The 16,791-nt window shown below is 40.1% G+C and overlaps 1 protein-coding gene across 4 annotated transcripts; it reads left to right on the top strand.

The window, feature by feature from the left end:
- The first annotated feature begins 558 nt into the window (after positions 1 to 558).
- On the top strand, positions 559 to 16,322 carry CETN3 (centrin 3). Of its 4 annotated transcripts, none has more exons than XM_068667059.1 (5): positions 559 to 712; positions 4,153 to 4,288; positions 5,906 to 6,020; positions 8,601 to 8,792; positions 15,886 to 16,322. In XM_068667059.1, exons 1-5 carry the CDS (start codon positions 696 to 698, stop codon positions 15,927 to 15,929), a joined length of 504 nt encoding a protein of 167 aa, XP_068523160.1. In that variant the 5' UTR covers positions 559 to 695; the 3' UTR covers positions 15,930 to 16,322. The 4 variants fall into 4 exon arrangements, with proteins under 4 accessions (XP_068523160.1, XP_068523162.1, XP_068523163.1 ...); XM_068667061.1 differs by having other exon boundaries at positions 640 to 703; XM_068667062.1 differs by lacking the exon at positions 559 to 712 and adding an exon at positions 2,471 to 2,606.
- Positions 16,323 to 16,791: the final 469 nt, after the last annotated feature.

Genomic DNA, 16,791 nt, shown 5'->3' with positions numbered 1-16,791 from the left:
CACTCCTGGCAGCAGAGACTTGAACATCCATGTGGTCCAGTGAGTGGCATTGTACTGCATCGTTAGCACTGGCTAAGAGCCCCGTCCAGTGACGGGCACCCCAAATGACAAAGCGTCGGGGACACGGTGAAGCAGCTGATGGTGTGCTGAGGTGACACTTCTGATTCTCAGTGTTTTTTTTTTTTCATCAGCGACCTGAGTATTTCCTCCAGCCACGGAATATGTCATGTAGCATCACTGACTGGTTTGCAGTGCTCAGGATTAGTGGCACTGGAGCTATGTGATAAGATTATAACCCTGGTGGTGTGGGTTGTGCTGTGCAGTCAGTTAGGGTTACGCTGCTGTCAGGCTGTATAGCCTGGACTGTGCTTGGAACCAGTGTCAAAACAGACTTGGTATATACAGATTAATATATTTTAGGAGGACAATCGCAATCCTAGCAAACCGTAAAGGCGGAACCAGCACCGCCCCCCGCACGCTGCGTACACAAACACACACAGACACACACCCGCCGGGCGCAGGCGCACAAAATGGCGGCCCTCCCCCACGGCCATCACACCGCCCCCTCCGCACGATGGCCCCGCCCCCTCCGCGCTGAGTGACAGCCCGACGGACCATTGGCGAGCCGAGGGGGGCGGGCCGAGCGGCGGCCGGCAGCCAGTCAGGCGGCGCGGCGCGGCGGCGGCGGCGGCAACATGAGCTTGTCCGTGAGGTGGGGGCGGCAGGGCGGGGGGCGGCGGGCGGAGGAGGGGGCACGGTTGCGGCCGGGCGGCGGGGGGCTGCGGGTGGGCGGTGGCGGATCCTCGTTGTCAAACGAGGGGATAAACGGGGCGCTGGAGCCTCGCTCGCCTCCGTGGTGAGGCTGCGGGTTGTCTCCAGGGTGCCCGCTGGCACTCGTCGCCAGGGCGCCTGGAGGCTGGGGCAGCGGGAGTGGGGGGGTGGCAGCAAAATGGAGGGGATGGGGCGGTGCGGGGCCGCCTGGAGCAGCGCCCTTTGTGCGGTGCGTACACACCCCAGCAGGCAGGAGGGTCCTTTTTGCACAGGAGTTGAGCGATAATCCGCTTTCAGGCTTACAAAGGTGCCTGCTCGCCCTGCGCAGCCAGCCAAGGGCCACTGGGGCTGCGCAAAGCTGCGGTAATCCAGAGCCCGTCTGTGCTGTCCTGGGGGCTCTGAGGATGTGCCAGGTTCACCCTGCGCAGAATACAGCCTTGTCCACTTAGGGGATTTCTGTGGTACAGCCCCAGCTGTGCTTGAAACCTAAACCCCAGCTGCGCAGTGAATCACCGAGATTTGATTGAAGTTAGGTAGCCTTCTTCTTTTTCAGTAAAGGGGAAGTAAAAGCGGCTAGCTGCAGGATTTGGGAAACAAATATGCCTGAAAAGCAATGTGCCATCCACACATGGTGTGGTTTAACCCGTCTGGCAGCTAAACACCTCACAGCTGTTCACTCCTCCCTCTCTGGGATGGGGGAGAGAAACGGGAAAGTGAAGCCTGTGAGTGAAGATAAAGATGGTGTATTAAGACAGGAAAATAACAATAATGATGACCATAGTACTATTTATAATAATGTGTATGAAACAAGTGATGCACAATGCAATTGCTCACCACCCGCTGACCAATGCCCAGCCTAACCCCGAGCAGTCCGGACCCCCACCCCAGCCTGCCACCCCTATATATTCCATACCATGACCCCGTATGGTATGGGATATCCCTTTGGCCAGTTTGGGTCAGCTGTCCTGGGTCTGTCCCGTCCCAGCTCTTGCTGCACCCCAGCCTGCCCACTGGCAGGACAGAGTGAGAAGCTTGGCTTGGTGTAAGCACTGCTTCTACAACAATTAAAACATCAGCATGTTATCAGCACTCTTCTCATCCAAAGGCAAAACATAGCACCCTACCAGCTGCTAGGAGGAAAATTAACTCTGTCCTAACTGAAACCAGGATAACACACCAGTTATCTTCAAGCATCTTACGTGATGTGGCACCACATGCATTTTTTCTCTGCTGCAGATGAATATATGATAGGTTTCTTCCTGAAAGCATGTAGAATTACACAATAACCAGATGGGAAAGGACTTCTGGGTGCCATCTAGTCCAGCTTTCTGCTCAGAGTAGATCTATCTCAAAGCTACAGGAGGTTGCTGAGGTTTTTTCTGGCTGGGTTTTGAATGTTTCTAGCAGTGGAGGTTGTTCAGCCTGTCATTGCTGCTCTTCCTGTACGTTAACTATGAAACTTTTCCTGTAGATCCACTTGCAGCTTCACCTGTTGCAGTTTGTAGTTGTCTCTTGTCCTTTGGATGTGCACCTGTGAGGGGAGCCTGCCTCTGTCTTCTCCATCTAATCCTCTAGACAGTGAAGGACTGTAGTGGGTTTATTTGGCAAGGTTTTGGCAGCGGGGTGTGGCCTCTATGAGAAGAGCCCAGCAGCTGCCCCATGTTAGATAAGGGCCAGTTTCAGCCAGCTTCAAAGGGACCAGCACTGGCCAGAGCTGAGCCAGTAACTGATGTTTTTTGTGCCTTTGTGAGAGTAGATTTAGGAAAGGAAACAAAAACTGCTGGTTAGCAGCAGCTGGGAGAGTGAGAAGTGAGCACCAGCCCTGCAGCCCCCAGGTGAGTGCAGCAGGAGGGCAGGAGGTGCTGCAGGCAGGCAGCAGCAGTTCCCCTGCGGGCTGTGCAGGGAGAGGCCCCTGGTGGAGCAGGCTGTCCCCCTGCAGCCCATGGGTCCCCCATGGAGCAGATCTCCACGCTGCAGCCCCCCCATGGGTGGAGGAGCCCCCGGCGGAGCAGGTGGATGTGGCCTGGAGGAGGCTGCGGCCCATGGAGAGCCCCCGCAGGAGCAGGCCCCGGGCCGGAGCTGCAGCCCGTGGAGAGGAGCCCCCGCAGGAGCAGGGGGTCTGGGGGGAGCTGCCCCCACCTGTGGGGGACCCACCCTGAGTCTGTTTTGCCCATGACAACAACTGTTGAGTGATCTTCCTGTCCTTATCTCAACCCTTGAGCCCTTTGCATCGTATTTTCTTCCCCTCTTGCTTTCAGGAGGGGGACTGAGAGAGTGGTAGTGGTTGTGTTGTAGCTCAGCTGCCCAGCTGTGTAAAACCACCGCAAGGACAACACAGATGCCATGTCTGTGGCCCTTCCCCACCTGCTCCTTCTGCCCTCATCACTTGGGTCAGAACAAACTCGTCTCCTTCAGCCTCTCCTGTATCAGGTGCTGCAGCCACCGAGGCGTTGATCACGGTCTGCCTTAGAGTACAGAAAATGGATAAAGCCTCTGCTGTACTGGGGCACCCCCAGCTGGATGCAGTACTTCACGTGTGGCCTCGTGATTGCGGAGTGGAGGGAATTACCACTGCAGTTAGTTGAGTTTTTTGACAGGGTGATCTGCTGCTGAGCTTGGTACATACCTGATGCTTCCAAGAGCGAGCTTTCAGCCTTCGGAGAGTTCTAGCTGGTATCACCTGTTACCTCGATCGAGTGCACAACTGCTCTTAGACTTCTTGCTCTGAGGCAGAGTCTTATTTCTAGGCCAGCAAAGAAAAAAAAATTTATCTTTGAGTAATATTTGCTGATCTGGGGGACTTGAGCCTTTTATATGCAACAGAAGCAGATCAAAAAAGTTTTCAGATTAGTGTATCTATGATAATAAAGGATTAAAAAAAAAAATAATTCCTAAGTGCCAAGTATCTTTGGAATGTTTCTGAGAAACAACAACAACAACAAAGATTTGTGGCACACAACACCCACTGTAACAGCTGGACATGAAGTTAAAGCTGTAGCTGCATCTGTGCTTCAAAACTCTTTCAGATAGTTTAGAAATAAGGTGTTTTCAGGAGTTGTGTCATCTCAGCTGCTAACCTAGTTTGTAATGTCAAGCATTCTTTTCAACAGGTAGTTTTCCTTACACTTCTTGATTGTTTGCTATTTATCAAATCACCTCTGCTGATTTTGTTTTGGGTGGGGGAGTAGCAGTGCTATTCAACCTGCACAAAGGGATTGTCTGTTTTGGGTGTTATTTTATATTTGGAGGAGACAAGCTGGAGAGACGTTGGGTGGGGATGGTAATGATCTGTGCCATTATGGTGAGTTTTTTATTGGTGGAAAACATTATCTATAGTGGTATCAGTAATCAGTTACACTGAATTTCTCTCTTCTTGTATAGGAATGAGCTTTCAGTGGACAAAATGAAAAAGAAGAAAAGAAGAGAACTAACTGAGGAACAGAAACAAGAAATTAAAGATGCCTTTGAGTTGTTTGATACAGACAAAGATAGAGCAATAAATTACCACGAATTGAAGGTATTTTTTTTTTTCATTTAATTAATTTTAGGACAGGCAATATATATCTTCTTCTAAGTGAGTTTTTATGATGGCAGCTGCATCTTTAACAATGCTCCATGTGTTTCATCTCCTGCCAGGCTGAAGGAGTGGAGATATTCAAAAAAGAAATTGCAAATATTGCATTGATGTTTGCATGGATGTAAGATTGAGCATTTTTCCTCTCGTTGTACACAGTGCAGTCACGGAATTGCTCTAGCATTCTGCATAACAGAGATCTGAATGCTCCCCAGGTGCAGCTTGGGCAGGCGAGTGAGTGGGAAAACAGCTCCTGAAAAGCTGTCTTGTAGTGCCTTTTAGAGGCACTATATAATGTAATGCTTGGTGTTGTGAAAATCTACAGGTTTTAAAAACTGAGCTAGAAGATGTAAGTCACGTTTATAAAGCTGCTGACCAGAAACCAGGGCTTACCCACTGTGCATTTTTCAGCAGGGAGCCTATGGTCTGTAGGAATGAGGTGTGCTTTTTGCTGTGCTTATGGGAGGGACTCTGCAGTTTATCTCCTCTGTTACTAGCTGTCAGCAGATGGAGGCTGGGATGGCAGTCCTTGTTCCTAGCGAGTCCTCCTGTCTCAGGAAGCATTGTATTAGTTTATTAAAGTCTCTCTAAGCCTTTTATTAATCGCTATTCTAATTTTACTGGCTTGGGGAGGCTAGTGTTCCTGTGATAGGTACAGTAAGATTTTTTTGGGGAAGAAATGCCTAATCCAAGCTGCTTGTTCCACAGTCTTGCTTTATCTCAAGAAAGCAGTAAAAATATTTTCTATTTTAACTTTATTCCAGAGTTTGGGTATTTTGTCTCTGCTGAAAGCTGCGAATAGGGTACCACTAGGGACTGTTGGTACAGTTTGTCCTGTTCCCAGCTGTCTGACTGGAAATACGTTTATTAGCTGTCTAATGAAATATGGTGCCCCTGAATTTAGTGCTGTTGAAGAACAGAAAGGTATGGAGTAAAGAAATATCTCCTTCTCTACAAAGTCAGCGTGTAGCATAGGGTTTGAAAGGCTATATTGAACAGGATTGTGGCTTTCTATTTCTGGTTCAGTGTATGTTCGTATGTTTGAATGCAGTCAAGGCAGTGTGTGCTGAGGATTGCCATCTCTGTTGAAATGTGGAAACTAAGCATGTATCCCTAACCTAATGGAAAAATAAGTGTTATTGGTTTATGTGGTTGTAGTTACACCGGTATCGGTGGAAAAGCGGTAAATTGAGTCTCTTGTAAGATGACTTGTAAACTTAGACATGTTCAGTAATTTAAAGAACGCTTTTCAATTTAATCTTGGAGAAGGGCACAGTACTTGAAACTTTTTTGGAAAGTCAGGAAAGAAGTCTGCTTTCCTAAAAAGCATTTTATACACTGATTTTTCCACTTACAACCTGATGTTTTATGTGTTAATGTTAATTTTAGGTGATATGTTTATACAAAGCATTTTTTGTTTTTATTTTATTTATTATTGTTGCTAACCCACTGATACGCATAGTCAGTCCTGGACAATAAGGTGCTTGTTAAAAGCAAGAAACTTTTAAAATCTGTAGTTTAATATTCATATTTGGTTGCACTTCCATTTTCTTCCAAAAGGTGGCAATGAGAGCCTTGGGTTTTGATGTGAAAAAAGCTGATGTACTGAAAATACTTAAAGATTATGATCGAGAAGCAACAGGCAAGATCACTTTTGAAGATTTTAATGAAGTTGGTATGTATTTGATTTTATACCTGTAGAAGACTACCTTCAGAGGAACTTAGCTTACAGTAGAGACTGGAGTTTGGGCAGAGTACTTTGTGTGCATTTTCAGTAACTGGGAAATAGAGGAGGGAGACTGAATTTCATATTTTTATTCAGAAACATGAACAATGAAGGAAAGTAACTTGTTGTATATTGAATGGTCAGCTGATAAATGGAGATGAATACATGTTACAGCAGTGTAAAAGGAAACAGGCTACACATATTCCTTATCTGTATAAAACTTCTACAAAGGAATAGCCCCTAACTTGAGAGGTAGATGTTTTTGTGTTTATTGATTTTTGTAGGACTCTCCTTCCCGCTTGGAAAAAGTAGTTGGCACTGGTTTTCATTGGAAGGAGTGTACACAGAGACAAACTGTGAACTGAATACAGATTTCATATAAAACAGAGATAAGAGAAGTTGAAGCAGATGCTAAGTATTGTACATCAAGGATTTTCAGCTGCTGATAAAAACAGTGAATTTCATTAGGCAGCTTCTTTCATCTGAAGAGTGTGTGTTTTGCATAGTTATACATACTTTGTATATGGAGTGATCTGCAGAATTAAAAAAATGAGGGATTACGTTTCCTTGAGGATTTTTAGATTGTTAGACGTAAATTGTACTTTTGTATACAATTCATATTTACCAAAAATATAAACTGGGATCCCTTCATATATATGCTACAGCTTTATATCTCTATTTCATGATTCCACTCCATGTGTTCAGGGTATTAAATTACATAAGGTTTCTGAAAATAAACTACCACCATAGTACTGTTTTTGGATACAAATAACTATCTGCTTGGTAATGGTGAAACAATTACTGTTATAAATGTGGCGACCCTGAGAGATTTTATAGGTTAGGATTGGAGAAAATGTGTTGTTAATGACACATAATATTTTTTCCTTAGCCATATTCCAAGTTAGAGCAAATTCTGAGTCAGAAGAAAATTGAAGTCTGTGGGGGAATAGAATTGATCAGTCCTTATTAAAAAATAAAAATTAAAAAAAATGATTTAATACTAGATCCTAATGTTCGGTTCTGTCACAGCCAGGACCAATACAAGGTAGGCAGTCAAAAGTGCTGTGAGAAGCTAGGAACAGTCATGTAGAAAGCTCAACATGCACCAGGAAGGCAATTGCACCAATCCAAAAACTTGAATATGATTTGAATGGAGTTATAACATGATATGGCCTTGTCACAGAGTTGAACTTGATACCAGTTGTGGCAGAAAGATCAGGGGGTTGGAGAAAATAGGTTATAGAAACTATTATTCTGAAAAGCTGGCTGAATATAGTTTTTAAAAAAATGTTGAGCCATCAGTTTTGCATAATTATAATCTGTGTTTTAAATGTTGGAACTGACCATCTGAAATGTATAAAGATACAATTGTATTTTGTCTTGTTCTGTACAGACATTTGACCTATGATATTTAGAGACATAGTGTTTTATTGTTCTTCAGCTAGTGTTGCAGTTGCCTTTCTGCCAGAAAAAGTAGAATTTATCAAATGATGTAGTGCTGCTATGCAAAGTAGTTTTAGATAAAAATATTTTAATAAAAATCTGAGAGATTTTTATATGCATTTTAGTATACATTATATAAATAAATACCTAAATGTATAAATATAGAGAGATATGAAAATAAGAAAACCTCATTACTATAGTGAGCTTATCTAAGCTTGAATCTAATAGTTTCATTTCAAGTTCACTGAGCCAGAGGAGGCAATCCATCTGCAAACAGTAGCAGATGCTAAGTGCTTCTCTTTGCACAAATGAGGATGGTGTATCTTTAATGACTTTGTAAAAGTCTTAGTAAGTCCTGTAGTACAAGACTAGCAGGTATGAAGATGTGAAGGTATTTCAGAAATGTCTGAAATAATTACAAGCAAAATATTTTTTGTAAAACAAGCTAGTTTGCCTGTTTTCTCTGTTGCAGAAGCTAACAAATGGATTTGGTAAAAGGAATAACCAAGACTGGCGAATTATTTTAAAATGAATATCCTGCAGCTCGTAGTTGTGTCCTTTTCATAACCCTTGGGCTCTGGTTTTGTTGTTGGGATTGCTTTTTTCTTTTTTTGGGGGTACTTTTGTATCTAAAAGAGAAGTTCCATGTGAATGTTATTCATTACTTAGTGTTGTTGCAGTGTTCTCCCCAAGTCAAAACTGTGTCCAGATCATAACATTTAAAATCAACAAATTAAAATATCTGTGTCTGTCATAGCTGATGTTTTTTTTTTTTTTTCTGAAGTGCAAGCTTGGAACAGAGAAGGCACATGTATATTTTCAATTTATATAGGAAAGTCTATTGAAAGCACGAGTGTGTCTAAACTACCATGTAGCTTTCCCCTGTAACTGGTGTATGCCAAAGAGAAACTCAGCTTGTGAGAAGAGTTGACAAAGGTCAGATAGCTGGCAAGCAATTTATGCATATGAATTGGAATAGATTAAAAATGGAAGAATAGATAAAATCTGAAATAGACTGAGGTGATAGGAAGAATGTGTGTTTGTCATTCTGAATCTTTTAGTCTAATTTCAGTATCCTTCCTACAGTGACAGACTGGATATTGGACAGAGATCCACATGAAGAAATACTCAAGGCATTCAAATTGTTCGATGATGATGACTCTGGTAAAATAAGTCTGAGAAACCTGCGTCGGGTTGCTAGAGAACTGGGTGAAAATATGTCCGATGAAGAACTACGGGCTATGATCGAAGAATTTGATAAAGACGGAGATGGAGAAAGTAAGTATGAAGAGTTAAAATCCCATATAGTTCATTCTTAATCTTCTCCCCTTTTAAAATATTGTATTAACTTGAAAATGCCTGAAATTTTAACGTTGTCATCTTTTTCTTTTTTTAAAAAAAAAAACCTCTCAGCTCAGCCTTTGTTTTGCTTACATATAAGAGAAATAGTTTTTGATACCTACTAGCCCTGGAAATGCATGGTGGAGTCTAAAAACCAAATTGATTTCTCACCCTCAAATTCATCACAGCTCTTAATCAACCAATGCTTATTAAAAGATTTGTTAAAGTTTAGCTGAAAGCAGAAGTAACTGAATTGGTACGTGGAAGAGTCCTTGTACTACATTACATCCTTATTTCTGTATGAATCAGTAGGAGTAAGAATCAGTAACCCTCTTACTGATTCATTAATGCAGTCATTAATGTAGTACAAAGTGCTAAGAGGACTTCTTTTGATCTTCTAGTCCAGTATTTCTTAAGTGGTAATGTGTCATTGTTGTGATTTCAGCCTGTTAGTGTAATAATCTGTACCTGACTAATAAATCATGCTGGACTTAACCCTGGGTCCAAGCAGCATCAGCTGGGATGAGTCTCTAATGTGCTTCTGGACTCAGGGGTGCTGAAGAACTCGGTGTGAAAAATTGCTCAGGGCAATCAACAAGGTCTATACAGAGTGGGCTGCAGAGGAGGCTTATTAGCTGGATAAAGAATGAAATAACAAATCTAACTTGATGCTATGCTCATTAAATCTTCCTCAGCACTTCAGCTTAACGGTGGTGTCTTCCCCCGCCTCCTTCCCCTTAAATTAAACCTTCACATTCACACCTGAAACCTTAACACGTGGATTTCAGGAGCCACTCACTTCAGACAGTCAACACAGATGCTGCATGTCCAAGAATCACAGAAACCTACTTCTGAGGTTTTTGTTTCTTTCTTTTCTTTTTTCTTTTTGGCCATTCTCATCTGCGATTTCAGTAGCAGTTCATCACCTTTTTCAGATGCAGTAACATTTCTATTTGTCAGCAACAACATCTGTTGGATTCAAAACTCCAACAGTGGGGGAAAAACAACGCATTGCTGTCAGCCCTGACAGACATTTTTCTCTGTTCTGCTTGTGGTAGATGTATGCTCCAGTGTGGAATAACAACTATGAGTTTGTCAGCTGCTGGCCTGTGCTTGTTTGCAGTTACTCAAGTACCGAAACAGTCAGATGGTTTTCTTTCAAGAGGAAAAACAGGACATTCAGACAAGATAGGTGCTGTGGAAATGCAAACTTTGTGTCAGTGTAGTGGTGAAAACAGGGAGCCTGAAGGCAAAGATAGCTGAAGCTCTCTGTTTTAATTGCCATTAGAGTGTTATTGTTTACACTGTTACTACAAGAGTCAGTGCATAGTTGAGAAAACTTTTCTTTCCTTTTGGAAATACTGTCTTCTGGTATCTCTCTGTTTTCTGAGGCCCTGGTTCCCTAATAAATCCACACTGCATAATTCTGGTGTTCCTCCACACTGCCAGGTGTGTCCTCCACACATTTCTTGCATTGGTATCTGTTTCAGTAACTGCATAGCAAGCCATCTGCCCAGACTAGCTGTTTGTTATATGCTTTATTTTGAGCTTGTTTTATTTTTTAAAAGGAATAGTTATAACAGCATTGCATTGCCTGTATTACCTTTTGTTTATTTCTCTAAAGACTCATATTAGTTTTATTTGAAGGAGTAGCTGTAGAGGTGAGAGCAAGTAGAAAACATCAGTCCACATGCACATTTTGTTCTTTGTTGCTCTCCAGGAGTTACCAGTGGAGACACCTGAATCAGGATCAACTGATGGTCTTTGACTACAAGCTAATATAGACCTTCTAGCTCCTTTTAGGAAGGGCATAATTGTGAGAAACACTCTGTAGCCAATAACTTAGGCTCAGGTGAGGATCTCAGTGAAGCAGCAGTTTATTGGCGATTGCAACGGCGGGCACCCCACAAGCAGGAGAGCGCACCAACTAGTTCCAAAATGCAGTTTACATGTATATCCTTTTTGATGACAGGACCCTCCCCTGTCATCATTTTCCTTATTTATCTATTATTTTTCTTTCTTAGAGTAGTCTAGCACAAGATTGAATATGAAAGACCGGCAGCATAATGTTTGTATGTGGTACTGTTTATCCATAATGTTCTGTGTTTTCTGTCCTTTAAAGAAAACTGATGCTGCTTCTAGCTTTGAAGATTCATTCTGAAAAAGTAAATAATCCCTTGAGTCACTGTTCTGTTCAGTTTCAAACATCTGGGTCATGTAACAAAATTTCACTGTCATCTAGTTCTCCTTCTTTTCCTGCCAAGGAAAACAAATCTGAAAGTATTAGTTGGTAGCATTTTTAATTGATGCCTTAAATACAGGAATAATACCACTTGTGGTTAAACGCTCTTGTTACATTTGAAAGATTGTTTTGTTCACAGTGAAATAAGGTCTGTTATGTGATATCCAGGCTGCTTGAACCTTAGTCTTTGTAGTGAAACTACTGGGCTGTGCTGGTACACTCTGACAAACTTGCTGCTGAAGTATTCTCGACATATTTACAACTGTCTTAAAAAGGTAAATCATCTTATTTTCATACAGCTGGTCTTAGGAGTGACTCCTGTTTTGGAGTATGGCTGTTTTTAGAAACTCTGTGCTGTCAGTTCGTGCAGTTTTTGTCCTGTGTGGATGCATCTATAGGAAACATAATCCAGTGTTGGGTCTTAGATTCTGGCAGAAAATTGTGGAGAGGTGGGGAAAAAAAAAGCTCCACTGAATTAATATGCTTTCTTACCTCTCCAAGACAACGTTTTCTTCATATTAACTGTAATAATGCTTACTTTATGATGATGTATGTAGTGGAGATGAATGAAATCTGAGACTAGGGAAGACTGTGATTGCTTCTCATTTCATTGTGACTAACTTGTGAACAGATCCCGAGTCTGAGGAGGATTACCTGGGTTACTGGGAATTGTTACCACATTTCTCTTTGCAGTTTGTTTGGATGTTGGAAAAATTGTTTATCATTATAATATTGTATTTCCACTTAGCAACATTATTGAACAAAGATGTTTTGAATCAGAGAATATTTTGGTAGGGATGTTTGCATTTGTGGTTCTTATAACTTCCTTTGGCTTCCAGTTTTGGGATGTGTGCAGTATTGAAACTGGCTACGGAATATTTCTGGAATAGTCTTCAGAAATTGTATCACAAACACCTGGGTAGAGGTTGTGTCAGAAGGAGGTAGGTTAGTATGAATACCGTAAGCATATGTATTTTTTTTAATTACTTTTGTTTTGTTTCTTGTTAAACAGCAGTCAGTCTCAGCACAGTACTTCTGGGGAGAAAATGTTACTCCCCTCTGCCTTTTTGACCTTTTCTTTCTGTATTTTTCAGTAGTCCATCACATAACCGGGTAACACATGAAAGACTCTCCAACTTATTCATCCATCATTTTGTCAGTGTACTGGGGGGAAAAAAAAGAAAAAAAATCCTCAGTACGTTGAGGAAATGCATTGTGTTTCTCTTCTGCAGAGCTGTTCAGCCATTCTCATAAACACAGTATTTCCATAATCCCATAGCAGAAACAATTGATTCCAAAAAATACAGCAAATAATTTGCCTGTACGAGGTGAAAATTCAGTCAAGACGTGAATATTGGTTGTTCAATCTACTTGATAATACCAGGGGTGTGTTTGTTCTGTGCAGCCCTTGATGCTGGTATATCCTTGGCTGCAGGAAATGGAGGTGAACACCCATCCAGGGAGCTGAGCATTGTGTGCCCTGAACAGCAAGTCTGTTTAATTACTGTGGGAAAATATTTTCAAATCTAATAGTTAGAACTAAAAATCTAATCCACTACTCTTGTGCAACAAAACACAAGGGTCTTGTATTTTGGATTTTTTTTTAAAGTTCAGTGCTTAGTGTCCTACGTGCAGGCTTATGGCTGAAGAGTTAAAAATAATGTAATATGTAGTTCCAGCTTTTGCCTCTTTTTCTGTGTCTAATGTTTGCCCTCTGGTCGGTAATGTCCTGGAACAGTACCATAGAAATAGAATAATTTGACATGCATTTAGGGCTTCTTATTGGACTGACAAGCTGATGTGCCTGCAGGCTTGCCTACAAAGGAAGGGATTTGTATCATGCTGAAGTGAGCATTTGGGCTGTTGGGGGTATGCTGTAGGTCCTGGAGAAAGAAAGACCTCTAAAATCACTTGTGGTCTTTCTGGATGCTGTAACTTTTTCAGACCATGAAGGTAGGTAAGAACTGGAGCCTTGGAGATGTTTCAGAGCCTGAACATCCTGATTTAGCTAGCCTGCTTTGAGCAAGGGGTTGGGCTATGATTTTAGTGTTCAGTAACTCAAAAGGTATTTAGAATTCGTAAGAGTAATTAATTTCTCAACACAGAATTATGCATTTGTTATCTTTTAATAGATTTAGTGTATTCATAGAAATTGATTGTCTAAGTGAATTAGAGGAAATTCAGAGCTTACTCCTTGTTAATTGCTGACAAAGATACATAATTTACTTTGTATGTAGCGAGGGGAAATGCAAGCCATTTAATTCAGAGCCTTGCATAAGGTTCACCAAAGACTAGGGAAGAGTCTTCAGAAGCAACAGTAGAAGAGAATAGGTGTAAAATGTTGGGGCGTAGTCTGAGCCCAAGCTAACTACTCGTCCCTCTTCTGACATCTTGACTACTTGGAGAACAACTAACGGCTTCTAATTACTAACTGCAATTTTATACTAATAATTTTGCCTGATCTGTGAAGTTGACCATAGCCTACTTCATTTTCATCTTTAAAATCTTAGTAGCTTTGCCAGATGTTTGAATCATACTTTTCCAATTGTTAGGTTTTAGGGAGTAGCTAGATTTCTGTGGTCATCAGCCAGATGTGTGTGTGGTTCCATCTAATTTCTGTTCTTACAACTAACCTGATTAAGTTTCATCTCAAAATTCCTGCTTAATGTGGCTTACTGAAAAGCTTCTTTGGACTCCAGATATGTTCTTCAGATAACTGCTGTTGGGAAAGGTCATGCACATTGAGACTATTGCTCTCTTCATCAAGTAAACAGTGAAACTGGAAATTATCTTAAATAAGATAACCTGTAAGTATTTTTTAAAGCAACTTATTGGCTTCAATGTCTACTCTCTTTTCATTTTTGTAACTTAATGCAATTTCAGAGGCTTAACAAGGGAAAGGAATATGTTGCCTTTTGACCAGTATAACTAAATCATATGGCACTTGTTTTATATGCAGAAAAGCTTTAATTGATAATTCCAAACCCATATTTTTGTGATTTTCAGTGTAACTGACCAAGAATCAGAACTATTGCTGAATGCAAAGCATTTTAGTAGAGCCAAAACCGACCCAAACTCATCTGTTCTGTTTTCTTAAAACTGTTCTTTGTTCCTTATTCTGCCCTTCAACCTTCACTTTCTACGAATGAATCGATAAATATTCATACACGTAAATATCCTGTATATGTTTCATAATCATCCACCCTCTCCTCTTATCCATATTCTTAATTATTTCAGCATCTGCTCCAAATATATTCCCCTTTTAAATAGCTAGAACTGTTTCTCAGCTCTTTCACACCTTCTCAGTATCTATTTTGTAATATAAACCATTAAAATGACAATGATTAGTATCAAATCATTGCTAGCCACTACATTCTAAGAACAAAAATGCATTGACACATAATTAAGGTGGAAAAGACATACCAATACATAAAAGAGAACTTGCAGAAATGTTGTAATCATCTGAACTCAACACATGATAAATGTATCAAGTATAGAAATATATGGCTATATTTGAAGATATTAATGAGGTAAAGTTGTAGAAATGCTTTTTAACATCACACAGACAACGTTGTTCTTATGTGTAGTAGAATCCGGTGACTGACTAACATTTCAGGATGTATGGTCCTCAACTAGATTAAAATAACTTGTCTCTTATTTTTTAAAATGTGTTGCAAGAGGGCAGATTTATTTTATTTTATTTTTTAATATATTTTTAACGTAGTTAATTTGCTTTGCTTTCTTCCGGCTTTAAATGTAACTCATGCTTTGCAATACTTTGTTTAGGAATAACTTGGGTATGCTGGCTGGGGTAGATAATTGTCGGGGAAAATTTGTCATACGTGTCTGGTCTCTTCGTTTCACTGAGTTACTCTAATCATTCCCCAGCACAGTAATTAGTTGCAGAGTGAACATGTTCATTGGCTAACTCTTCTACAGTGCCTCTGTTTTAACATATGAGTAAGGTCAATAGCTCAGGTATAAGTGCAGCAAAATAATTAATGACTGCTAATTAATTTATTATTATGACTTAATTTCTTCGAGTACATTTGTGTAAAATTTCAGTTAATTATAACTGTAAAATGAAGAAAGTTCAGATGGGGGAAGAGCTTGTCAAAAGTCCTTTTTAATTCTAGCTAATTTATTGAATCATTAGTAAATTATCTTAAAATTCATTTTGTATTTTGGCAAGTGTTACAGGTTTGGCAGAGAGGAAAATGATGGTGTGGGTGTGTTGTTTTTTTTTTTGTTTTTTTGGGGGAGGAGGAACACAAAGGTCTGAATGATGACTTGAAGAATAAAACAGAATTTGATCATAACTGAAACTGCTGCATTGTTACTTGAGAAGCATGTGTTTAATACGTTTTATTTACCGTGTTTAACATTTTAATATATGTTAAAGTCATAAAGTGGCATGTTTTTGCTTAGCCATCTTTTTAAATACTTTTCTAATATTTTTGTTTTCTTTTTAGAATATTTTTACTTTCAGCATTAGAAATAGTATCTTGTTATATAAAAGCTAGATTCTGGCTTAAGTATCACACATAATTAAGATTGCATTCTGACTTTACCCTTTTACATGCAAAAAAAAAAAAAAAAGTGAAAACTCTGTTCTAAATGGAAAAAAAAATCATGTATAAAGCGTGGTTAGCAATCTGTCAGACCCAACAAATACTAAGTTGGAAACCTGCAGAGAAAAGCATAATACAGATACACACATTATTTTCTCTTTTGTTTTATGGATATTTGCTGTTTGTCTAATATTTTTCTTTTTTTTTTTTTCTATAGTCAATCAAGAAGAGTTCATTGCTATTATGACTGGAGACATTTAACATCAGAAAAGAAGACATGAATTCGTTGCAAAAGGGATGAATTAGTGACATCTGCCATTCCAATATTTTCTACTTTGTTTCTGTAGAGTCATGTAGAAGATTACTTTCCTCACTGATCGAAATAACACAGGCTTTATATGCTGGTACTTCGGTACTTTTTACAGTTAAATATTGTCACTCAAATAATTGATACAGCATATTAGAAGAAGTAAAACTACATTTCAGAATGTTTGAGTACTCACTTGTAAAATAGCTTTGTATAAGATTTCTAAATTATATTGTCTTGTAAGAAGCGTTTGAAGTTAACTTTGTGTTATGTTAGCTATGGCCTTAGTTTTGATACATAAGGTTTGACAAGCTTCCATTTTAATAAAATATTCTTTACTATTGCAACTTGAAAGTCTTTGTTTTTATTTTATTTGAGCCAAGCAATAATTTAAAATCCTTCAAACAAAACGTGTGTTGTTTTTTTCCATTTATAGATTTTTATTTCTGTTCTAGATGAATGGTTACGTTAAATGAGCAATCGTTTCCACCTTTATGATGGCAGAGGGCATGCAACTATGCATGGTGATACACACTGTAGCAAAAATGTGCATAAGTCACGCAGATGACAACCAGTGGCTCTATTTTTCAGTATGTACACCTCTGATACCTGTGGAAACAGTGGCAATTGTTTATGATGCGTGGATGCTCTTTCTGCAGTATCTAGTTGGGACAAAAGCATTGTAGGGAATGAATTTTTCAAGTAGTTAGAAAGGCTGGGTGTATTTCTAGCTTACCAGGTGTCTTCCAGATTGATATATCAGATTGATATTCTGCATTTCCTGCCTGTTGGTTATAGTTTCTGCCTCTTAAATTT

The sequence above is a fragment of the Anas acuta genome, chromosome Z (assembly GCF_963932015.1).
Source record: "Anas acuta chromosome Z, bAnaAcu1.1, whole genome shotgun sequence".
Lineage (NCBI taxonomy): Eukaryota > Metazoa > Chordata > Aves > Anseriformes > Anatidae > Anas > Anas acuta.
Note: the sequence above shows the minus strand (reverse complement) of the source record. Positions and strands in the feature narration are given on the sequence as shown.